The sequence below is a fragment of the Peromyscus eremicus genome, unplaced genomic scaffold (assembly GCF_949786415.1).
Source record: "Peromyscus eremicus unplaced genomic scaffold, PerEre_H2_v1 PerEre#2#chr22_unloc_1, whole genome shotgun sequence".
Taxonomy (NCBI): Eukaryota; Metazoa; Chordata; class Mammalia; order Rodentia; family Cricetidae; genus Peromyscus; species Peromyscus eremicus.
Window position 1 is genome coordinate 6,001,203 of NW_026734286.1, and position 24,874 is coordinate 6,026,076.

Genomic DNA, 24,874 nt, shown 5'->3' on the forward strand with positions numbered 1-24,874 from the left:
CGTGGACTGGGCCTTCCCCATTGATCACTAATTAAGAAAATGCCCCACAGCTAAATATCTCAATCAGGGCTCCCTCCCTTCTGATGACTGTGCCTTGTGTCAAGTTGTCATAAGTCCAGCCAGCACATAGGATAACCTCCCCACACACTGCCTGGCCTTGGCTTCTCTCTGAAGCCACCGATTCATTCACTCCACAGTTCATTCACTCCACAGTTCATTCACTCCACACAGTTCATTCACTCCACAGTTCATTCACTCTCGCGTCCATTCGAAGCCAACACCAGGTAAACTTCGCTACCAGCTTGGGATGGACCCGCCTGCTTGGACCACAGCATGGGCAGTTTTTTCACCCAGTTGCTTCGCAGGAACATAGATGCCCTCAGGAGTTAGAGCTTAGCTGGGTGAGGTTTCCCTGAGGGCCCTGGGCTGCATTCCAGGACAGAGCAGTCTCTCTCTCCTCCAGCACCAGCCTTCCGCAACACTGAGTTTCCCGGTGCTCTTTTTCTCTGCACACTGTACATTTTGAAATTCTTGCTGCCCCCATTGCTCTTTTTCACTGTGAATCTTCCTAAACTCTAACCACAAGACAGAGCCAACATGCTTAAAGCCTCCTGCAACAAAGAAACAAGTTCATTACTTTAAAAAATTGTTTTCCATTTTATTTATGTTGTGAGTGTTTTGCTTGCATGCACACCACGTGTTACAGTTTTAGTGGGAGGTCCCTGCCAGGGACAGGCTCATTTTCTGCTTTCTAGCCTCCAACATTGTGAGCCGATGTAAATCTCCCGGCCTCAGAAGTCCTGTTATAGGAAAGAAAACACACTGAGGCACACTATGAGAAGGAGTCTTCAATCCAGGTGTGGTAGTTTGAGTGAAAAGTCTCCCTCACGGTCTGGGGCATTTGAACTCTGGCTTCAGCTGGCGCTGCAGAAGTGTGTCACAGGGCTACTCCCAGTGGACTCTGTGCTTCTTGCCAGAGCAACATGCAAAGAGGTCCCAACACACGGAGCAGCCTTGCTTCAAGACCCCACACACGCAAGAACAACCCGACTGTGGATCCTCCTTATTTTTATTTTTTTAATATAACTTTATTTTGTGTGCATTGGTGTGAGGGTGTCAGATCCCCTGGCACTGGACTTACAGACAGTTATGAGCTGCCACGTGGGTGCTGGGAATTGAACCTGGGTCCTCTGGAAGAGCAGTCGGTGCTCTTAACTGCTGAGCCATCTCTCCAACCCTGAGAATCCTTTAATTAAAAAAAAAAAATCTAACCCTTAAAGCCCCTGCAACACCACAATTGATCAAAGTTTCCAGATGATTAACAGTGGTTCTCAACCTGCAGGTCGTGACCGCTTTGGGAGTGAATGACCCTTTCACAGGGGTCACCTAAGACCGTCGGAGAACACGGATATTTACAGTATGATTCAGAACAGTAGCAACATTATAGTTGTGAAGTGGCAATGGAAATAACTATGGTTGGGGGTCAGCACAGCACGAGGAACTGTTAAGGGCTGTGGGTTAGGAAGGCTGGGAACTTGTCGTATTTAAACCACAGTGCACTGATTGATGGGTAGTCGGTGCTGGCTACCGACGGAAAAGTCACGGGCCACGGCCACAACTACTAGAGTTATAAAGGGCTTTATTAGAAAGAGGAGGGGACAGGAGGGAGGAGCCAGGCCTGGCGGGGGAGGGAAGCAGAGAGGAAACAGAAAGGGGGTGGGGGTCCGCGTCTGGCTTTTTAAGGTGGGGATTTTGTGACCACACGGTGTTCACTGATGATGTAAGACACAAGACGCCAGGCCCCATGCTGAGCATTTGAGTGAATAGGAATGGGGGCGTCGTTTGTCCTGGAAAAACTGCTTCTAGCTGACTTGGTGAGCGTCAGGTGGTTCTTGTCAGGAGTAGGGAAGAGGATCTTCTGAAGTAGACAGACATCCTGGGATGGTGGGTTAGCCTGTCCTGCTGCCCTAGAGCCATCCATCCCTCTTGGCTTGGCACCCTGGCCGCTTTTGTGTCTGACAGGATGCTGGTGAGACAGAAAAAGCCTGAAGTAGATCTGACCTGTCCAGATGGATTTAAGCTGGTTCTGGAGCTTGGGAAAATTTTGAACATGTTAAGAAGCAGCCATGAGAAAATCAGTGACTATGGTAGTCTGTTTATATTGGTTAGTGTTAATGAGAGAGACAGAGAGATTGGAACATGTTTTAAGCTTTATCAGAGACAGATTATTTTAAAGTCTGTTTTTGTAGAGCCCAGATGCTTTTGGGTCTGGGGGTGTCAATACCTTTTAGCTGTTACAGTTTCTTACTTGATGACCTCTGGACTCCAGTTCTGTGATGGTCTGAAGCAGCCATTAGCTGAGCAGTTAATTAGGAGAGGGAACTGGGAAGAGAAAAGCTTGTGGTGCATGAGAACTTATTTCTTTGGAATTAGGGACAAGGCAGAGATCAGGGCCCTGTCTGTGTGCATGAGGAGGAGAAGCACTGCTGACAGGTCTGGAGTGAGGCACATGGAGGGAGCAATGAAATGAAAGCTCCTGTCTTAGCTAGAAAATCTTTTCCCATTAAGTAACCCTGAAAATACAATTCAGTCTGGTGAGGTGGGTAAGGCTGTCCTCCCTACCCCGACAATTGGGAAACAAGGAGAGGTGACACCCCAAAACTCCCAGGACTAGGTCAAAGGCTCTGGTGTCCAGAAGGAAAGGAATGGATCACTTCCATGCTGCATCTGGGTTCCCTGCAAGCCTGTGGCCAAGCCTAGGTCTGCTGGAAGTCTTTGTCTGTCCCCCTGCTTCTTGGTACCTGGGGGCAGTCAGCTGACTGGTTGTCTTTCTAGGCAGCACTTTGAACAAGGCTTAACTGATGGCCTGGCAGGGCATGCACTAGCCCACGTGGCCTTTTTTTCCAAACTTAGAACAGGGATCCAATGGCTTTCGGGAGCCAGCATGTGCCAGCACTTGGCAATTTTGTCTAGTTGGAATGTCCCGCCTAACCCTATTCTGCCTCACCATTGGCCAAACAGCTTTATTTATCAACCAACTAGAGCAACATATTTTCACAACATACAAAAAGACATTCCCCCATCAGACCACCATGCTGCTCCTGGTTTTGTTTTTTTTTTAAACCTGGGCGCATAGGACCTGAACTCATCCTTATGCATGTGCAGCAAGCCCTCACTGACTGAGCCTGATGGAGTGCCCTGAGCACTGAGCTGATCAACAGGAGCCACCGTGCCTGGCTCCGTTTCCAGGACAGCCAGGGCTACACAGAGGAATCCTGTCTCAAAAACAAAAACAAACAAACAAAAAATTGGCCCAGTGTATAGAGAGTCCCCAGTTCCACCTCAGCACCACCCATGCCTGTGACTCTTACAGCTCCTCTCAAGCTGTGGAACACTCACTGTGACGGAGAGGTGCTCCTGAGGCTCTCCAGACATGGGCCAGGCCATGAGACCCCGATGACCATACCCGAGCTCTTTCAGGAGTCTGTTGAGCGATTTGGCGCGTACCCAGCCCTGGCCTCGAAGAACGGCAAAAAGTGGGACACACTGACATTCAGCCAGTTCTATGAAGCGTGCCGCAAGGCAGCCAGATCTCTGATCAAGGTGAGCAGCTCCCTCCATCAGCCATTCAGAAGCAGTGGTCCATCGAGTGGGGTGGCAGACTCTGGGATCCCAGCATGCGGAGAACTGAGTCAAGAGGGCCCTAAGTTCTGAGCCAGACTGGGGTACTGAAACCCCACCTGCCTCAGAAAACAAACAAAATGTTAAAAAGAAGTTGAATGGAACCTCAGCAACCAGATTGGTCTCTTGGTGTGTACAATGTGTGCACTCCATCCTCAGTACCACAAAAACCAGGCATGGTGGTGCACACCTGTTACCCTCACTCAAGCTGGAAAGGGCTGGGAGTTCCAGGTCATCCTCTGCAACAGAGCAAGCCAGAGTCTAGCCTGGGCTACTTGAGGAAACACCATGACCAAGGCAACTTATAAAAAGAAGCATTTAATTGGGTCTGGCTTACAATCTCAGAAGGTTAGTCCATGATCATCATGGTGGGGAGCATGCAGAATGCATGTTGCTGGAGCAGTAGCTGAGAGCTTACATGCTGTGGGAAGCTGGGGACAGAGCACAAGACCTTTGAAACCTCAAAGCCCACCCCAGTGACACACCTTTTCCAACAAGACCACACCTCCTAATCCTTCCCAAACCGTTCCACCAACTGGGGACCAAGCATTCAAACATGAGCCTCTGGGGGCTGTTCTCATTCAAACACCACTCCCTGACCCTTAGGCTTGCGGCCATATCATAATGCAATGCGTCAGCCCAACTTTAGAAGTCCACGTAGTCTTCTGCCACAGTCTTAACACTGTTTCAAATCCAAAGTCTCTCCTAAGACCCAAGGCAGTCTCTTAACTGTAGAATCAAAGCGGGGATCACATACTTCCAGCATACAGTGACTCATAGCTACATTACCATTCCAAAAGGCAGGGAAGAGGGCGCAGTGAGCAAAGATGCACCAAGAAGGGCCGAAGCCGGATGGGGACTCAGTATCCTGTCACCCGGTGTCAGAGAGCTTGGAGGCTCTTGGGTCTCTACGCTTTTGGGCTTCAGTGACAACCGCACACTTCTCTCCCTCGGGCTGGTTCCCGGCCTGACCTGCCCCTCTCCTCAGCAGGTATCCCATAGTTCTGGCATCGCCATCATCCTGGGTCCTCCAGTGCAATCCAGGCTTCACTCTCACAGCCTCCATGCAGGGACTCTCCTGCCGCATGCCTGGCCTTGGCGGCTTCCCTTAACCACAGAGAGATTCCATGACCACTCCTGTACCCTTTATGACTCTACCACAACCATATGGCTGATGCTGCCAAGTCCTGCTGCCTGCGTGGGATGGGCCCGGCCACCCCAGACCTACGCATGCATGCATGCGCTTTGACTCACTGCTGCTTGCTTCGTTGCACAAGCCTTCCTTCCGTTCTTTTCTCGGTTGCAGGACTGAAGACACCAATCCTCCATTCCCAGCATCAGGCTTTTTTTAAGTTTCTCCTGCCCTCGAGCACAGGACTTGGCCCCAGCATCACGCTTCCTGATGCTGCTCAGTGCACATTCTGTGTCTCTCTTTGCCTTGCTCACTCTTCTCCTTGTAGACCTGCTTAGATCACTAACAGCCACATGACACCGTCAGTATTAGGCTGTCTTGAAATCTCCTTTGCCCACATTGGTCCAGATCTCTTCACGTTAGCCTTAGGCAGAAAGCAGCCACATTCTTCACCAAAATATCCTAAGAATGGTCTCTGGCCCTGTGGCTAATATTGTTCCCCTCTGAAACTCCTTGAGCTAGGCCTTCATAGTCTGCCAGCACCACTGTCTTCCAAGATCCTCCTAGGATGGCCCATCAAGGCCCACTTAAAGCGTCCAGCCACTTTCCTAATCCGAAGTCCACAACCCACCAGCAAGCAGCGTGGTCTGGCCTGTCACAGCTGTACCCTGCTCCCCGTTACCAACTCCTGTCTCAGTCAGTGTTCTGTTGCTGTGAAGAGACGCCATGACCAAGGAAACTCTTATATCGGAAAGCATTTCATCGGGGGCTTGCTTACAGTTTCAGAGGCTTAGTCCACAACCACGGTGGGGAGCAGACAGGCGTGGTGCTGGAGCAGTAGCCGAGAGTTTTACAGCCTACTCCACAGGCAGAGGAGAAGGAGTGAGACTAGCCTGCTGTGGACTTTTGAACCCTCAAAGCCCACTCCAGTGACACCCCTCCTCCAACAAAGCCACACCCCCAAACCCTTCCCAAGCAGTTCTACTACTTGGGCCCAAGCATTCAGACATATGGACCTATGGGGGCCATTCTCATTCAGACATCATGGTAATTAAATGTAATTTTAAAGCTTGGGGCCAGAGCAGTGGCTCAGGAGCTAAGGACTCGCTCTTCCCACTCGAGGACATGTTTGGTTCTCAGCAGTGGCTCACAGCCACCTACAACTTCAGGGAACCCACACCTCTGGCTTCCGTGGGCAGCTGTATGCAAACGCACACACCCACATGCACACACACATCCTCATAATTAAAACTAAGGACATGAAGAAGGGTGGATCCTGGGTTCCCCGCCAGCAGCCTGGCCTGTCTGGTGAGCTCCAGGGAGAGGCATGAGACCTTGTCTGAAAAGATATAAAGGTGTGGACTGGGGCCATGCTCCCCAGAGGGGCCACACTCCCTGGACCTTTCCCAGCAAGAACAAAGACCTGAGCTTGAGTCCCCAGAACGGATGTCAAAAGCCAGGTGTGGCTGCGTGTTCTTGCAGCCCCCTAGCCAGTGGGTGAGCAGAGGCTCATCCCAAAGGCTCACAGCTGTGACTGCATGTTCCTGCAGCCCCCAAGCATGTGGGTGAACACAGGCTGATTCCAAAAGCTCACTGGCCTGGTCCAGTGGGAGACCTGTCTCAACACAGGGACAGAGGAAAATGTGAGGTTCTGCCCCGGCCTCCTGCACACCCATACACCCAGATGGATGGCATGTGAGCAGTAACACCTGAGGACACCCTCTGTGTGCACACACATGCACAGGTATGCACAACATTCATACACATTTCCTATGAATAAGATATAGAATTGGCAGACCACCCAGAACTTCTAAGTATGTGCTCGGAGGAGTCAAGATCGGGGCCTTAAAAGAACATTCATACATCTGTATCCACTACAGCACTGTTCACACCAGCCAAGTGTCCAGTTCTGGTGCATAAGAAAGTGTGATGCGTCTGTACTGTGGGATATCATTGCAGCCTTGAAAACAGGAGAACCTGGTACAAGGAACTACGTGGAGGCCCCGGGACAGGACTCAGTGACATGAACCTTACACAGAGGACACACACTGCAGGATCTCACCCCAAGGGGTTCCTAGAGCCATCAGACTGACAGCGTCAGGAAGTGGGGTGTGGGTGCCAAGGCCTGGGGAGGGACGGAGTTAGTGTCAAATGGGGGCGGAGATTGATGTGGGGAAAACGGAAGGTTCTGGAAGCAGATGGTAGAAATGGCTGTACAGCCAAGTGGATGTGCTTCCTAGCCTGACTCACACACTGAAAAAATAACAGCTAAAGCAGTGAATTCCGTGCCACGTGGATGCACGGAGGGAGGTGAGCGAGCTCATGGTACTGAGTGCAGCTCGGTGCAGCCGCCTCCTCACGATCAGACCTTGAGTAGGAGTGGACATGCCCAGGAGCTGATGGCTGCTGCCTTCTGGTTTTGCTCCCTCCAGCTCGGCCTGCAGCGCTTCCATGGCGTCGGCATCCTGGGCTTTAACTCCAGCGAGTGGGTCATCGGTGCCATTGGAGCCATCTTGGCTGGGTATGTTCCACCCTTGGGGTCGTGTTGATGAACCACTGCCACTGGCTGCTGAGTGTTGGGTCTGGGAGTCACACAAATATTGAGGATAAGGCCACCAAAGTTAAATGAGCAGAGGCAACTTTATGAAAAAGAATAAATTCTGGGAAGAGCACCGGCTGCTTTTGCAGAGGACCCAGGTTCGATTCCCAGCACCCATGTGGCAGCTCACAACCATCTGTAATTCCAACTCGAGGGATCGATGTCCCCTTCTGGCCACTGTGGACCCTTTACACATGCGGGATGCACAGACAGACGTGCAGACAAAACACCCACATACACAAAAGATCTTTAGGAAAGAATGGATCCTTTCCAAAGCACTCAGTCTGTGCAGGACTAAGCGGGTCCTGTGTCCCCAGGGGCCTCTGTGTTGGCATTTACGCCACCAACTCAGCCGAGGCCTGCCAGTACGTCATTGGGCATGCCAGAGTGAACGTTCTGCTGGTGGAGAATGACCAACAGCTGCAGAAAATCCTGTCGGTGAGTGGGCCTCGACCCAGTGGGTGCTGGGTCCGCCGTCTGAGGCGCGGAGCAGGGTGGGTTCCCAGGCCTGTTAGCTTCCTCCTCAGCCTCCGTCTGAGAGTGTGTGCAGAGGCGAGCATGGCGAGGCTCCGGTAACCCCAGTGCTGTTCTTGGAACATTTACTTTCTATTTTTAATAGATGTTACAGACACACCTTTCGCTCTCACACGTGCACAGGTGCCCAGCACCTGCCTGGGGTTGGCAGCATGATCTGGAGGGAGGGTGCTCGGAAGCAGAACCTCCCCAGTGCCCAGGCCAGGAGCCAGGCCCAGCAGCACAGGCCTGTCATCACAGTGGGTGGTCAGCAGGCACAGGACCCCTGGCCAGTCAGTCAGTGAGAGACTCTGCCTCAAAAGATGAGCGCTGTGTAGCTGAAGATGACCTTAAACTCCTGATCCTCCTGCCTCCACCTCCTGAGTGCTGGGGTGACGTGTGCCACCACACCTAATTGATGTGGTGCTGGGTACAGGCCCCAGGGCTTTGTGAATGCCCAGTGAATGTTCTGCCCACTGAGCACAGCTCCAGCCTTGATTTTAAAAAATTACTTTCTTTAAAAAAAAATACATTTATTTATGTATGTATCGTGTGCGGGTGCACGCATGGCATGGTGTGTGGAGGGCAGAGGAGGGTTTTGTGGGGTCGGCGCTGCTCTGTCACCGTGTGCAGGCGCCTTTACCTGCGTCCCAGTACCCTGAGCCCACAGGGAACTCTTTCAGATTCCACCGGACAAGATGGAGCCTGTGAAAGCCATCGTGCAGTACAAGCAGCCCTTGGGGGAACACGTCAGGAACCTGTACTCAGTGAGTGACGAGGGGGCGGGGCCTAGAGAGGTGGAGCCTGTGGGAGGGGCGGGGCCGGGAGGAGGGGAGGAGCTGGAGCCTGGCCGAGGTAGTGGGCGGGGCCACAGAGGTTCATGCGCAGTGAGTGAGTGGGCAAGGACTCCTTGAGGAACTGTGTAAGGTGGGGCTTTACAGGAGTGGGTGGGGCCGCTCTAGGGAAGTGGACAGGCCCACACAGGTGAGTGGGTGGGGCCCCCTGAGGAAAGTGGGCGTGGCTACAGGGACAGTGTTGGGGTGATTAGTGGCAGCTGTTTCCTGTCCTTGCTGTGATCCCTCAGCCCCAAACCAGTAGATGAAGGCCGGAACTCATTATTTTGTGCCAACTTGGTATAGATTGAGAGTTCCAGGACAAGTCTGGAGTGATGGCACACGCCTTTAATCCCAGCTTTCAGGAGGCAGAGACAGGTGGATCTCGAGGCCACCCTGGTCTACAGAGTTAGTTCCAGGTCAGCCAGGGCTACATAGAGAGACCCTGTCTCAAATAAACAAATAAATATAAAATGAAAATACTTAATCTTTTTAGTGGCAACACTTAAGATTTAGTCTCCCCACAATTTCTGAACATATAAGTCATTATTTTAAATTCCAATATTTTTCTTATGTCCAAGTTATAATCTATTATGTGTATCCAGATTTATAAATGTTTCCTGTAGCAGGAATCTTAAAAGTTCTTATTAATACAATCAAACCTGAGCCAGGTATTCGGGTGAATCCTGGAAGATCAGAGAAGCAGAACAAAACCCAGCTAACCTCACCTGGCCAACTTCTCAGCTGATCTTGTTTCCTCAGACTGGAAGCCTCTGTGTCCTCATCCCAATGGATCTCAGCTGAACTGTGCTGCTAGAAGCCTGAAAGCTTAACCAGCTAAAGGCTTCTAGTTTCTGGTCTTCACGCCTTATACACCTTTCCTTTCTACCATCACTCCCTGGGATTAAAGGCGTGTGTCACCATGCCTGGCCGTTTCCAATGTGGCCTCGAACTCACAGAGATCCAGAGGGATCTCTACCTCTGGAGTGCTAGGATTAAAGGCGTGTGTGCCACCATTTTCTGGCCTCTGTATCTAGTGGCTGTTCTGTCTCTGACCCCAGATAAGTTTATTAGGGTGCACAATATTTTGGGGAACACAATACCACCACAGTTTCCTCTAGCTGCTGGATCTTTCAGGCGCCAGCCCGCAATCACAGGTCACTAGAGAGCTCCCGTCACTACAGCAACAGTGTCTTAAGTCTTGGATCACCTTAAAATTTATCTTTGAAGCAAGGCTGGGGACACAGGACCGCCGTCTTCACTACTAGGAAGCTTCAGACGGGAGAGTTGGGAGTTTAAGGCCAGCTGGAGCAACAACTAAGACCCTCTACTAAAATGAATAGGCCTGAAGACTTGGCTCAGAAGTAGAACAGCCGCCTAGAATCCCCCAGTGAGGGGCTGGGGGCGTGGTCAGGGTGGAGCCCCGCCTAGAATCCCCAGTGAGGGGCTGGGGGCGTGGTCAGGGTGGAGCCCCGCCTAGAATCCCCAGTGAGGGGCTGGGGACATAGATATCTGGCGTCTTTTTGCCTGGTGTGTGATGAGAGATCCTGGGTTCTTTAACCTTTAATGAAGAGTTTTGAGAAGGAAGAAAAAGCAAAAGCAAGCCTCCTTAATTAGAAGTATCCCTGACCACACTCTTCAGACTTGGCACTCTTGAACTTGGGGCAGAGGACCCGTGGGCAGGGACAGTCCTGGAGCAGTGTGATGCTGAGCCTTGCCTCTGGCTTTCAGCCACTAGGTGGCAGCAGCGTTCTCCCGTAGGAACAAGTCAATACATAGATTATGCCATACTCCCACCGGCTCACTAACCGGGACACTTACAGGGGATGATTCTGTTACATAGCAAGGTATCTATCTACTCTGCAGTGGATGGGAGACCCTATAAGCTTGGAGTGGAGCTAGATCTGGATATGTAGCCCAGGCTAGTCCTGAACTCACAGCCCAGGCTGGCCTAAAACTTCACATCCTACTGCCTCAGCCTCCGGTGTACTGGGATTTAAAGACTTGCCACCATGACAGGGGTTCAAGCCTACAGTTTTAAGAGTCAGTTTAAGAATACACATTTTAGGGCCTCAATCTGCTTAGCTGCCCTGGAAAGATCATCTGAACCTCAAGGGTGCCATTGCCTTTAGTCCCAGCAGAGGCAGGCGGGTCTCTAAATTAGAGGCCAGCCTGGTCTACGGAGTGAGTTCCAGGACAGCCAGAGCTGTTACACAGAGAAACCCAGTCTCGAAACAAAACAAATCAAAACAAGGCCAACCCCAAGTGTCTTGAGCAAGGAAGGTCATTTGCCAGCCCCTTCAACTGCAGCTCAGGAAGCTGGCTTCAGGCAGGGCTGCAGCCAGGCTCTGTCCTCTGGGCTTTATGTCACCAATCTCCTAGCTCTTAGTCCCCACCCCTCAGCCCCTGCCTTCCCGGCTGTTCCGTCTGCACTCCCCTTTGTGAGCTCTGTAGAGCCAGTCCTGGATTGATGGGATACTCTGGCTTCATCCCATCAGGGATGACTTCTGGAGTGGGGAAGCCTTGACAACGTGAGCTCAGGAAAGCCTGGAATGGGAGCTCCCTTCAGGGGTCATTGACTCCTGGAGGTGGGGCCAGCGAGGGGGCTCAGCAGGTAAAGGGGCTTGAACCCAGGAACTCACATGGTGGAAGGAAGGAACTGACTTCTACAGGTGCACTGGGGCATGTGTCCCCTCATACATGCACCCCGAAATAAGTAAATAAATGTAATTCTAACTATCTGAGGGTCAGTCTGTTGTTCCTTACAGCCCATGCTGTCCTTCAGGATAGCATGTGCACCAGAGGGCCGGTCAGGAGACAACAGGAGATTGATTGTCCAAGGCCACAGCACAGCCAGCCAGAGAGGGGCTAGCATTTCTGTGCCATAGCTGAGGTCTGTCTGAGCTGACAGGCCCCGGGGAGGTGTGAAAAGTCCTGGGCTTTTCTGAGTGCTCGGCCCTTCCTCTACCATCTGGCCACATGCCTTGGGGTAAGCCAGTGGGACAGGGTCTGAGCAGGAGCCAGCCAGATCCCCACCCTCCACCCACCTTCCCATCCACAGTGGCATGACTTCATGGAGCTGGGTAACGCCATCCCCACCATGCAGCTGGATCGTATCATCTTGAGCCAGAAGGCCAACCAGTGTGCAGTCCTCATCTACACCTCGGGCACCACGGGGCACCCCAAAGGGGTGATGCTGAGCCATGACAATGTAAGCACCTCTGCCTTGGGCAAAACAGAGTGACATGGAGGAGCGTGTGAGGTTGGTGTGGCCCTTCCCCCATGGGGAACTAACTGGACAGTTGGTGGAGCTGGGGACTTGGAAGTAGACCTGGGTCCAAAGCCAAGCTGGGCTATCTTGGGCAAGAAAACTGATGGTACCGTGCCTATTTCCTGTCTGTGAAATGAGAGTTGGTTTCCTGGTTTTTATCTGGTGGGTGTTTTTTTAAAAAACTCATGTGCAGCCGGGCGGTGGTGGCGCACGCCTTTAATCCCAGCACTGGGAGGCAGAGCCAGGCGGATCTCTGTGAGTTCGAGGCCAGCCTGGGCTACCAAGTGAGTTCCAGGAAAGGTGCAAAGCTACACAGAGAAACCCTGTCTCGAAAAACCAAAAAAAATAAATAAATAAAACTCATGTGCATGTCTCTATGAGTGTGTGTGTGTGTGTGTGTGTGTGTGTGTGTGTGTATGTGTGCCAGAGCCTGACCTCAGCTGTGGTCCCTCAGGGGCATCTATCTTGGATTCTTTGAGACAGGGTCTTTCAGTGATCAGGGAAGGCTGGATGGCCGTGGACCTTCCTGCCCACCTCTCTGAGCCTGGGATTGTTGGTGAGCACTACCACATGGGCTCTGGGAATTGGAACTCAGTCTTCATGCGGGGCAAGCACTTTACCCACCAAGACATTTCACCGGCCTGATTGGTTCATTTTATTTTGTTCTTAGTTTTTGAGACAGGGTGTCACGTAGTCCAGGCTGGCCTCAAACTTGCTGTGTAGCCGAGGATGCCCCTGAACTCCTGATCCTTCTGCCTCCACCCCGAGTGCTGGGGTGACATGAGTGTGAGAACACGTGTGTGGGGGTGTCTGCGGAGGCCAACACTCGTCCTTGTGTCCTTCTTGACTGCTCTCCACCCGTACATGGAGTCAGGCCTCCCATTCAGGCCCAGGATCACAGGTTCGGCTTGTTCTGGGAGTCCTTTGTCTCCACCTTCCACGAGACTGGGATTGCAGGTCACGGCACACGCACTGCACTGGACAGTTTGTGTTAACTTGACACAAGTTGGAGAATCTGAGAGGAGGGAGCCTCCCTTCGGAAAAATGCCTCTGTAAGACTGGGCTGCAGGCAAGCCTGTGGGCATTTTCTTAATTAGTCATCTGGACCCCGCTTTCTCTTTTGGGCCACCACCAGCTCCCAAATCACGATACAGAGACTTCTTATTAGGTTTGAATGCTCGGCCTTATCCTAGCTCTTTTCTGGCTAGCTCTTTTAACTTAAATTAACCTGTTTCCCATTATCTACCTTTTGCCTCAGGCCTTTACCCCTTCTTGCTCTGTGTCTGCTGACCAGTGGATCCCTGGCTCCCGGCCCCAGCCACCTCCCTCATTCTCTCCTCCTCCCCTGTTCTTCCTTTTTCTCCAGCCTAGATTTCTCCCCCTATTCATTCTCTCTGCCCGCCAGCCCTGCCTAGCCTTTCTCTGCCTAGCTATTGGCCATTCAGCTCTTTATTAGACCAATCAGGTGCCTTAGGCAGGCAAGGTGAAACAGATACAACAGATCTTCACATAATTAAACACACATCCTTAAATCATTAAACAAATGCAGCATAAACAAAAGTAACACACCTTTACATAGTTCAAGTCATATTCTTCAGCATGAATAAATGTAACACATCTTTGCCCAGTTAAAATATATATTTCATAACAGTGATCAGTGAGGAGGGCCCAGCGCATGTTGGGTGGGACCATCCCTGGCTGCTGGTCCTGGGTTCTATAAGAAAGCAGGCTGAGCAAGCCATGAGGAGCAAGCCAGTAAGCAGCACCCTCCACGGCCTCTGCACCAGCTCCTGCCTCCAGGTTCCTGCCTGTGTGAGTTCCCATCCTGACTTCCTTCAATGGTGGACTGTCACCTGGAAGTGTAAGCTGAACAAACCCTTTCCTCCCCACATTGCTTTGGTCACGGTGCTCCGTCACAGCAGTAGTGACCCTGACTAGGACTCCACTCACATGGTCTGGGTTCTGGAGATCTGAGCTCCAGTCTTCACTCCTGTGTGAAAAGAGCTTTAGCAGCCGAGCTGTTTCCCAACGCCTGCAGGTTGACATTCTAGATGAACCATCACAACACAGTATCCCGCAGCCTCGTTCCTCCTGCCTGCTGGATGCTTCTACACACTTGGAATTCTGTTGGTACGCGTCTGGGGCGTGTCTTCCTCAGTCACTCTCCCCCTTCTTTTGGGGACAGGGCCTTTCGCTGAACCCTCTGCTCACTTGTTGTTAGACTGGCCAACCACCAAGTCCTAGGGACCCTGCTGTGTCCACTCGCATGGTGACAGTAGTGTGTTGCAAACGTGAAAAGCTGGCCGTGTTCTGGGGTTTAGTGCAATGCTCTCCACACGAGCATGAGGTCCTGAGTTCAATCCACAGCGCCCACATAAAAATCCAGGCATGCTGGTGAATAGTTTGGACTCCCAGTGACAGCGGATTAGAGACAGGAAGGTCCTGGGGGTCCCTGGCCAGGCAGCCTACTCAAATCATTGAGCCCCAGGTCCAGCGAGGAACCCTGTATTGAGAAACAAGGCAGAGGGGGCTGGAGAGACGGTGCAGTGGTTAGGGGTGGAGTTTGGAGCCCAGCACCCGCTTGGCTGTCCAGGCGTTGCATGACCCTGTCACTCCAGCTGGGAGTGGGACCGAGACACAGGGTTGCCAGGCTGTCCTGGCCGCAGACCACAAGTATCCACTTCGAAAAGAGAGCCTGTCCCAACGGTGCACATGCACTCACAGGGAAATACATATCTTAAGAAAACGTGTGTGTGTGTGTGTGTGTGTGTGTGTGTGTGTGTCTGTGTGTGTGTCTGTGTGTGTGTGTGAGAGAGAGACAGACAGACAGACAGTGAGCAGGTGTCTGTGGGTACCCCTAGAGGCCAGAAGAGGTGATCCCCTGGAGCTGGAGCTACAGGTGTCTGAGCCACCATGTAGGTACAGGGAGCTGAATGGATCCCCTGCAGGAGCAGCAAGCCACTGAGCCATCTCTCCAGCCCCAGTAAATAAAATTTCAAAACAGTAAGATGGGAGCAGTTGAAGAAAACTGATCTGTCTCAGGCCTCCTCATGTGTGCACATGCACACACATGTGCACAGTGGTCCTCGGGTAAGGCATCAGAGCTCTGAATTACCTTGTTTTCTAGATCACATGGACCGCAGGGGCCATGAAGCGCGAGTTGGATCTGAGCTACGCCTCAGGGAGCCAGGAGATAATCGTCAGCTACTTGCCCCTCAGCCACATTGCAGCCCAGATGATGGACATCTGGATGCCCTTGAAGGTCGGGGCACTCACTTTCTTTGCTCAACCAGATGCACTCAGGGTAAGGCTGGGTGAGGGCCCCACCAAGCATCGGGTGGCCTTTGGGGAGCAGACAGCTTCTGTCCACCGGACAGGCCAGAAGTCTAAGAATTGTTTTCTCCAACTTCATTCTCTGTTCCATTCCGCAGCATTGAAAACAGCTGGGTAAATTTTCCTAGTCTATCCTGATGTGCAGTGCGGTTGTGTAGGCTGTACCCTAAACAAGCTCAGGGAGAGGCCGCAGTGGCGATGAAAGTCTGCGTCGTTTCAATATTTCTTGCATGTATTTGTTTATTGGGGTGTGCACCGTGGTGTGCACATGATGGTCAGAGGAAATTTTAGGGTATGTTCTCTCTTCCACCCTGTGGAAGACAAACTCAGGTCATCTGCCAGTGCTTTTACCCACTGAGCCGTCTTGTGAGTTCCTCCCTTAAAAAACCCGTGTGTACTCATGTATGCTTATGCACGTGTGTTGGGGGCGGGGGGCTGTGCACTCACACGCATGCTCGTGTGAATTCCCTAGGCTCAAGTCTGGCCTGAGAAGCACCGGCTGCTCCTCAGAGGACCTGGGTTCAATTACCAGCACCCACATGGTGGCTCACAATGTTCTGTAACTCCAGTTGCAGAGGATTCAATGCCTCTGTGGGACCAGGCATTCACATGGCGCGCGTGCAGGGAAAACAACTCATACACATAAAATAAAATAAGTCTACAGGTTAGAAACTGCCTCTCCTGTGCTACAGTTTACCCCTTAAGCGAGACTTAGTTCAGATACTCAGGTGACTTCTTTCATATTCAGTTCCAGTGTTTGTGGTGTATATAATGTTACTATTTCTTGATTCATCATCTATTGTTTCCCTATGTGTTAGAGGATTCGGTTCCTGCAACAGGGGGCTGACCACAAGGCCCAGCCCTGTCTGCTGCACCTTAGCGTTTCTCGGAGTTATCAGGAGCCTTTGTTTTTCTGTCAGGCGGCATTTGTGCCGTGGGCTTTTCTTCCTGTCAGTGTTCCACTGTGAGCGGGGCTGCTATTGCTTCCTTTGTCCCAGGTCGGGGTAACTGGAGCAAAGCCTGAGATGGGTTTTAACTTACTGCAGTCGGATAAAAATGGGAAGGAAGTGAGACCAGCAAGGGGCAGGGGAGAGGACCAAGCCAGGAAAAGAAGGTTGAGCAACCCCAGCAGACCCCCAGGGAGCTCTGAGCAGAAGTCAGGCCACAGCTGCCCCACATGACTACAAAGACATGGAACTTTGGTGTCCTCCTGCAAGGTGGACACTGGCCACAAGCTCAGCACATGTATGTGCTTGTGGGCAAGCTCAGCTCAGCTGTCACCAGGATTGGGTTGTCATGGAGCATTTGGGGAGACCCATTTTCCTGCCTTTTCCAGTTTCTAGAAAATGCTGCCTGTATTCCTAGGCTTGTAGGCTCTTCCTCCATCTTCAAAACATATCATTGTCTGTGTGTTTATGAGTGCTTATGGCATGTCTGTATGTACCCCATGCATACTTGGTGTCCCTAGTAGCCAAGAGGGCACTGGTTCCCCTGGAGCTGAAGTCCCAGGCAGTTAAGAGGCTCCGTGTGGTTGCTGGGAACCAAACTTGTGTGCTCTGCAGGAGCATAAAGTGCTCTAACCAGTGAGCTGTCTCCAGCCCCCCTCTTCCTCTGTCTTTATTCTTCCTCTTGCTCATTATCTGCCGGTCTCAACACATATAAACAAACATCAATGAATATACATGTGCATGTGAACACAGAAAAACACACATGAACACAGTCCACACATTCAGACACACACACACACACACACACACATCATAAACACAGTCACAAACATACATGTGTTTTATATAAACACACTATCGCAGTTAAGATTTCCATTGTTGTGATAAAACACCTTGTGTAGTAGAATATTATTTTAAGCTATGTTACTTTTGTTTATGTTGCATTTGTTTAACTCTGTGAAGCTGTTACTGTGCCTGTCTGAAACACCTGATGGTCTAATAAAGAACTGAACGGCCAATAGGGAGGCAGGAGAAAGGATAGGTGGGGCTGGCAGGCAGAGAGAATGTATAGAAGGAGAAATCTGGGAGGAGAAAAAAAGAGATGGAAGAGCTAGGAGCGAGAGGAGGAGGAGGACTCCAGGCACCAGCCACCCAGCTACACAGCCAGCCACAGAGTAAGAGTAAGATTTACAGAAGTAAGAGAGTGGTAAAAGCCCAGAGGCAAAAGGTAGACGGGATAATATACATTAAGGAAAGCTGGCAAGAAACAAGCCAAGCTAAGGCCGGCCATTGATGATTAAGACTAAGCCTTGGTGTGTGATTTATTTGGGAGCTGGGTGGCGGGCCCCCCAAAAGAGTAAAAAAAACAACATTTTGGCATCCAACCTGAGGCTCATATTTCCATGTAGGGCCTGAGAAAGCTGAAAAAATATACATATAGCTCCTTTAAGAGTTTCTGCTGGACAGTTTCTGCTGGTCACTGAGCCCTTGAGCAGCTGGTATGTTAAGTAGGAGCAAAAAACTAAGTAAAAACACCTGCCGCGGTGCAAGCGTTGGCGGTCTGGAGCTGGCTGAGAGCCGCACTCGAGGATCCAGGTGTAGGCTAGCAGTCTGAGGTTTGCTTGTATGGTCAAAAAGGCTGAAGATGTGCAATAAAGGGGTCGAGATAGAAAAACTTCTAAGCAGGTTACAATGTGTTTAACAATGTGTGTAGGCTTAAGAAAAGAAAAAGGGTATGGTCATAAAAAATGAATAGTTTATAAAATAAAGTCTTTAAAGAGAGAGTTAAAAGAAAAAAACACATAAGATGGGAAATACACAGGGAGTCTGTATGTTATTGTGTTGATTTTGAATTTTTTGATTGTTGAGAAGCAAAGGACAGCTGCAAAGAGACCTGGAATTGAAAGAGGGACTGTTGAAATAAATCAGCCTATATACTTTAGGAATGCCTTAACTTTTAAAAAATCAAAAAATATATTTGTCAAATGGAAATCAAAAATGCTTTGGAGATTTGTTCACACAGGAGATGAGAGGCTGTGGATTCCTTCAGGGTTAATACAGATCAGGTTTGATCAGGCCAGACCTCCTGAAACTTGACAGGTGATATCTATCAGCAAAGCTTACTGCTGGTCTTCCCAGGACATTTGGTCATTATCTCACAGTTTTCTCTCTGGGACCCTAAAGATACTTTGTCCACAGACAGCAGGAAGCAGTATGGAGAAAACTACACCCATATTCCCAAGAGTTGGGGGGATTATTTATTTGGTGGGTTATGGATGTTTGTTTTCATTTAGGGGAATATAGTATATAATACAAAATTAAAGTTAGTTTTGTTACACTGTATGTTTCTACTCTTGTTTAAAGGATTTTTGTATATTGATAAAAATTTAAGGTTATTTTTGTTACAACATATTGTATATATATTTCTATTCTTGTTTGAGGTATTGTACCTATGCAGTTCATTTAAAACTATAATGTGAAGCTCTAGTTTTTGAAAGCTGTCATTATAAACTATATAGGATAATCAGGAAACATAGGTTAGTGATTAGTCATTTATAATAATCAAATTTGTAGATATGTTAGGTGTGCTTTCTAGATAATAATCTATGTCTAGATAGATAGATGGTCTTCAAATCTTTCAAAGACCTGCAGAATATGGCATTTAAAATGTTTTGTTAACATAAAGTTTTTCATGTCAATGAGACACATCTGCTCCTGGGAGCACTAATTTACTTCAGAGAGGATGATGGACACTGAAGAAACTCCTTGTGGAGTTTTTCATTGTGGCAAGGTTAAACACTGGGCAAAGAAACTGCTCTTGTGTAACAGTAACGCCAGCGTTACTGTCACCTGTTCACCATGTCCGAGCGAGGGGCTGCGCATTAAAAAATAGAGACAAGAGACAGCGAGTTATAAAGACAAGAGACAGTGAGTTATAAAGACAAGAGACAGCGAGTTATAAAGACAAGAGACAGTGAGTTATTCGCCACGGCTGAAAGCCGAATGTCAGCCGAATGCCGTTTATTGAAAGAGGGAGGAAACCTTAAATATAGGCTTACAGCACAATGGCGGATCCCCGGAGGGCAGAAGTTTGCTACATTTTTGCATCTAAGCTGTTTACACCAAATGCAGGATACAGGAACAAAGAACCTCAGGTAGAATGTTAGGTGAGATGGAAACCCACAGAAAATCTGAATAGGGAGGACATCTGGTCAAGGTCGGCAAGCAAGGCGGCAGCCACTCACAGTCAAAGGCCCACACTCTTGCCTTTGACTGCTGACAATGTGCTATGTAGACTGGACATGCAGGACACACAGGAAAAAGACTGTTGAACTTTGCCAAAACAAGGCAGAACAGTTCTCCAAAATTCCTGCTTCACTGAAAAGTATGCCAGATACTCTGGACCTGTAAGCTGAAGATAGATGCCCCAGCATTGCAGAGGAACTTTAGGTGACTGCCCAGGCAGCCAAATGTCTCTGTTGTTAGATAATATTACATCCTTCTGGGTCTTTGATGGAGTTGAAGATTAGATAGTTATATTGCAGCTTTTCTGAATTATGATAGAAAGTAAGTTAGATGTAAAACTTTGAATTTACTAAGATAGGATAGATAATGCATTATTTTCTTTGAATATGCTAACTACAAATGGACAGAATATTGTAAATGTAATTGCTATTTGATAATTGTTTTGTTGTATGTAGTTTTAGTATGTTAAAGTTAAAACTTTTATTTAGACAAAAAGGAGGGAAATGTAGTAGAATATTTTTTAAGCTATGTTACTTTTGTTTATGTTGCATTTGCTTAACTCTGTGAAGCTGTGTTACTACTGTGCCTGTCTGAAACACCTGATGGTCTAATAAAGACCTGAACGGCCAATAGGGAGGCAGGAGAAAGGATAGGTGGGGCTGGCAGGCAGAGAGAATGTATAGGAGGAGAAATCTGGGAGGAGAAAAAAAGAGATGGAAGAGCTAGGAGCCAGAGGAGGAGGAGGACTCCAGGCACCAGCCACCCAGCTGCACAGCCAGCCACAGAGTAAGAGTAAGATTTACAGAAGTAAGAGAGTGGGAAAAGCCCAGAGGCAAAAGGTAGACAGGATAAATTAAGGAAAGCTGGCAAGCTAAGACCGGGCATTGATAATTAAGAATAGGCCTCCATGAGTGATTTATCTGGGAGCTGGGTGGTGGGCCCCTCAAAAGAGCAACAATAACCTTGATCAAAAGCAACTTGGGAAGGAGAGGGTTTCTTTGGCCTATGCTTGCACATCATACTCCATCACTGAAGGAAGTCAGGACAGGAACTCACACAGGGCAGGAACCTGGAGGCAGGAGCTGATGCAGCGGCCATGGAGGGTGCTGCTGACTGGCTTGTTCTCCATGGCTTGCTCATCCTGCTTTCTTATGGAACCCAGGACCACCAGCCCAGGGATGGCACCACCCACAGTGGGCTGGGCCTCCCCATCAATCACTAATTAAGGAAATGCCCCACAGGCCAATCTGGTGGAGGCATTTTCTAAATTGGGAGTCTTCTTCCCAAATGACTCTAGTTTGTGTCAAGTTGCCAAAACACTAACCAAAAATGCATACAAATGATAAACATAGACACGCACACATACAGATAAACACAGTGTACATTTACGTACAGTGGCAAACATAAATACAAACATATGAACATGTAAACACACAGATGCCATACATACATGTGCAATCACACAGCATACGTGTGGGCCTCAGTCCCCTGCTGAAGTTCCTGTCCTCCTCCCGTATGGACCCTAGTCAGGACACTGAGCCACCTGATCACCCAGAAAATCTGATTTCTCAAGATCCTTAATTTATTGTTACTTTTTTTTTTTTTTTTTTTTTTTTTTGGTTTTTCGAGACAGGGTTTCTCTGTGTAGCTTTGCGCCTTTCCTGGAACTCGCTTTGGAGACCAGGCTGGCCTTGAACTCACAGAGATCCGCCTGGCTCTGCCTCCCGAGTGCTGGGATTAAAGGCGTGCACCACCACCGCCCGGCTTTATTGTTACTTTTTAATTTGTATTAAAGTTTAAATTTACAGTAAGTGCTGGTAAAAGAGGAAAGAAGAAAGGCGTCGGGGTCACGGGAACAGTGACGTGTGTAGACGCACAGACACGGAGCCTGAGGACCCGAGTTTGATCCCCAGTCCCTACACAATGGAAGAAAGAACAGAGTCCTTCCAGGTGTCCTCTGACCTCCACAGGAGTGCCGTAAAGAAAGTGAAGGATAAAGAAGTCACACATGGCCAGGAGCAATCCAGATTACCAGGGCACTGAAGTTTTCAACATGACGTCTCCGGTGGGACGTGTTCCCTCCCGTGGGCCCCGGGGGCAGGGCATACCACAGACAGTAGAGCTGATGCTGACACTGTGGACATCTACTTGCTGCACAACCATTAGGACCTGAGTTCAAATCCCCAACACTCATGTTAAAAGCTGGTGTGGCCACCTGCATGCCGTAACCCTGGTGCTGTGGAGCAGAGCAGGTCTCTGGGGATTGCTTGGCAGCCAGGCCTCAGGTGCTGGACACTGGCCTTCCTCCCCTGCCCTCCGGTGTGCGGTGGCTGGCGTTTTGTTTGTAGAATGGGATGGGATGCAGGGTAAGCGCTCAACACAGAGCCTGGTGCCCAGATCTTTGTATCATGTGTTTCCACTGACCCAAGGGTCTCAAAAGTTTCCCCTTCTCAGACATCTTTATCAAGTGTGGGATTGTTGACAGGGTTCCCCGCTACTCCATCTCCTTCCAATGCAAGTCACATTTCCATTTTTTCAAGTGTCACACCCACTCAGGTCTCAGGGTGTGAAGTGGACGGTCACCATCCTCACCGACATTTCTTTCATTTTAGTGACGCCGAACATCTTCGCATGGGTTCACTGACTGCCTGGATCTCATTCTTTCTTTCTTTTTTCAAATGTTTGTTCCCTTTTTTCTTTTTCATTGTTCTTCTTGTACAATATGTCTTGATCACAGCCCCCCTCTGTGTCTGGTTTACCGTATTGGTTGATGTCGTTGGGAGGGCTGATGTCATTGCTCTTTTCTTTTTTTTTTTTTTTTTTTTTTTTTTTTTTGGTTTTTCGAGACAGGGTTTCTCTGTGTAGCTTTGCGCCTCTCCTGGAACTCACTTGGTAGCCCAGGCTGGCCTCGAACTCACAAGAGATCCGCCTGGCTCTGCCTCCCGAGTGCTGGGATTAAAGGCGTGCGCCACCGCCCAGCTGGTTGCTCTTTTCTGAAGGGAGGTGGAGGACTCCTTGGATTTAATCTCTGTTCAAATCTTTTGCATTTAACGTTTTCTTTGTATGTCTAATCACACTGATGTTTAAGCGTTCATTACATGTTCAGGTAATGAATCCTTACCAGGTGCCGTGATCTTTAAATGTTTCTCCCAGTTCTCTGGCTCTTTGCTTTTCCTTCACGGGCTTCTGAAGCGTGAAGGAAGTTTGGCTTTGATGAGGTTCGGGTTATGGATTTCCCCCACGCTCCGCTATGACAAAGGTTTCCCATTTTCCTCTATATGCTGTCTGCTTTTAGCTTCATTTAGAGTTGATTTTCATGTTGGGTAAGAAGTACAATTGTAAGACAGGCATGACTGTTTGCTTTTGTACATGAATATCCTTTCCCAGCTGCAGGGAACTACTCATAAGACAGGTGCTGAAAGCAGATGATCATAAATGTAAAATGTCTGTGGACTGGTTTGTATGTTCTTGCACACACATGCACACACGTGCATATACACAAACACACATATACACATGCACACATGTGCTCACACATGCACACACTTGCATACTCATGTATTTGCAAACATGCATGCGTGGGGGTGAATGGATCTGAGTCTGACTGGCTGCTGTGAAGCCAGGGAGTTGTTCCCATGCCTGGTCCAAAGGCTGCTCTGGGGGAAGGGAGAGGGACATGTACAGCTCCTGAAGGCGCTCTGCCCCGGGCAGGGCACCCTGGTATACACTCTTCAGGAGGTGAAGCCTACTGTCTTCCTGGGGGTGCCCTGTGTCTGGGAGAAGATGCAGGAGAACATCAAGGAAAACGTATCGAGGTCCTCCAGCCTGAGGAAGAAGGCGTTTACCTGGGCGAAGATACTCGGCCTGAAGACCAACACCAAGCGGATGCTGGGGTAGGCAGTGTGTCCTGCGGTGGGTGTGGGGGCACGGAGGAGGCTCTGCCACCTGCAGCTGGGTCTCCTTGATGATGCCCTTCCCAGGAAGCGAGACATCCCCATGAACTACCGCATGGCCAAGGCCCTCGTGTTCGCGAAGGTCAGGACCTCCCTGGGCCTGGACCACTGCCACTCCTTCTACAGTGGGGCCGCGCCCCTCTCCCAGGATGTCTCGGAGTTCTTCCTCGGTCTGGACATGCCTATTGGAGAGATCTATGGGATGACTGAGAGCTCTGGACCCCACTCGGTCTCCAGCAGGACCCTCTATAGAGTTCTGAGGTACCAGGCTGCTGCAGCCCCAGGTCCCCAGTGTCTTGGGGTGAGGGCGTGAAGGGGGTGGTGACCACTGGCCGAGACACATCCTGGGCCTGGGTATCCTGAGAGCCTCTCCAGCCTCCCAGCCTCAGTTCTCTGGCTTATCACACAGCCTTCTGGGATGGGCACTTGTTCTAGAACCATCTATCATGTTGTGTGACTTTTCTCGGAAGACCTGATAGAGCGCTAAAAATACCAAAGAAGCACTTCCTCCCAAGTGCAGCTTAACACACTTATTGGGGTGATTTCTAGACTACGGGTCAGGGGTCACTGACAGGAGCACATGTAGACTCAAAGGCAGCGCATCACCTACATAACCACCGCAGCCTGGGACACATCCAAAATCCCTGCACATTTCACAGACAGATCCAAGCATCTCCCTGGGAATGTTACCATTGGTGGAATCTGGGGCTGGGCCCTGAGGCCTTGTAAGTTTCAGGAACTTCTCAAGACTTGTGAGTTTCCATTACTTCCTGAGTTTTAAGAAGCCTCCTTCCAGGAGGCCATGTTCCAGTCCAGAGGAAGAGATTGCTGCCTGACACATGGTTCTCCCCCAGTGTCACTTATATGTCATGTGACCTCAGAACCCCATTGTCCTCCATCTCAGGCATCTCTACAGCTCCTCTGTGGCTTCTGCACAGCTCAGCTCACTGGGTTGCAGGGCTGAGCCGCAGTAATCCTAACACAGGCGCACTGCGGGGAGCCTCTACCTTGGAGGCTAACCTCTTCCAAAATCCTTTGGCTAAGTCTCATGACGCTGTTCCTGCCACAGTATTGCATGTCAGGCTTTCTGCTTTTGCTTGAGGTTTGCCAGCGTGCAGAATGCCACTGAGGGGCCCAAATAACAATAACGCTAAAAACAAAGACGGCAGAAGAGATGAAGAGGAAATGGAGAAGGAGTGGCTGGAAGTTGATGGTGTCCTTGGGTCCACCTCAGCTGCGTGTGGCCTTCACCCATGTCCCATCATTTTAGCAAGACAGTAGTCACACTGATGGCTGGACTGAGGATGAACCTCCTGTGTCCACCTCCCAGTGCGTTTCTACAAGCCAATGGACACAAAGTGCTGCC

At 49.9% G+C, this 24,874-nt stretch overlaps 1 protein-coding gene across 1 annotated transcript in view; it reads left to right on the forward strand.

Annotated features, from left to right (window-relative positions):
- LOC131900691 (long-chain-fatty-acid--CoA ligase ACSBG2-like) overlaps window positions 1-24,874 on the forward strand; it is a 43,122-nt gene that overhangs the window by 13,493 nt on the left and 4,755 nt on the right. The window contains exons 3-10 of the mRNA XM_059252011.1: window positions 3,374-3,603; window positions 7,246-7,334; window positions 7,730-7,850; window positions 8,609-8,692; window positions 11,820-11,969; window positions 15,157-15,333; window positions 23,267-23,448; window positions 23,536-23,769. Coding sequence (XP_059107994.1) covers window positions 3,374-3,603; window positions 7,246-7,334; window positions 7,730-7,850; window positions 8,609-8,692; window positions 11,820-11,969; window positions 15,157-15,333; window positions 23,267-23,448; window positions 23,536-23,769 — 1,267 coding nt within the window. The remainder of the gene's footprint in view (window positions 1-3,373; window positions 3,604-7,245; window positions 7,335-7,729; window positions 7,851-8,608; window positions 8,693-11,819; window positions 11,970-15,156; window positions 15,334-23,266; window positions 23,449-23,535; window positions 23,770-24,874) is intronic.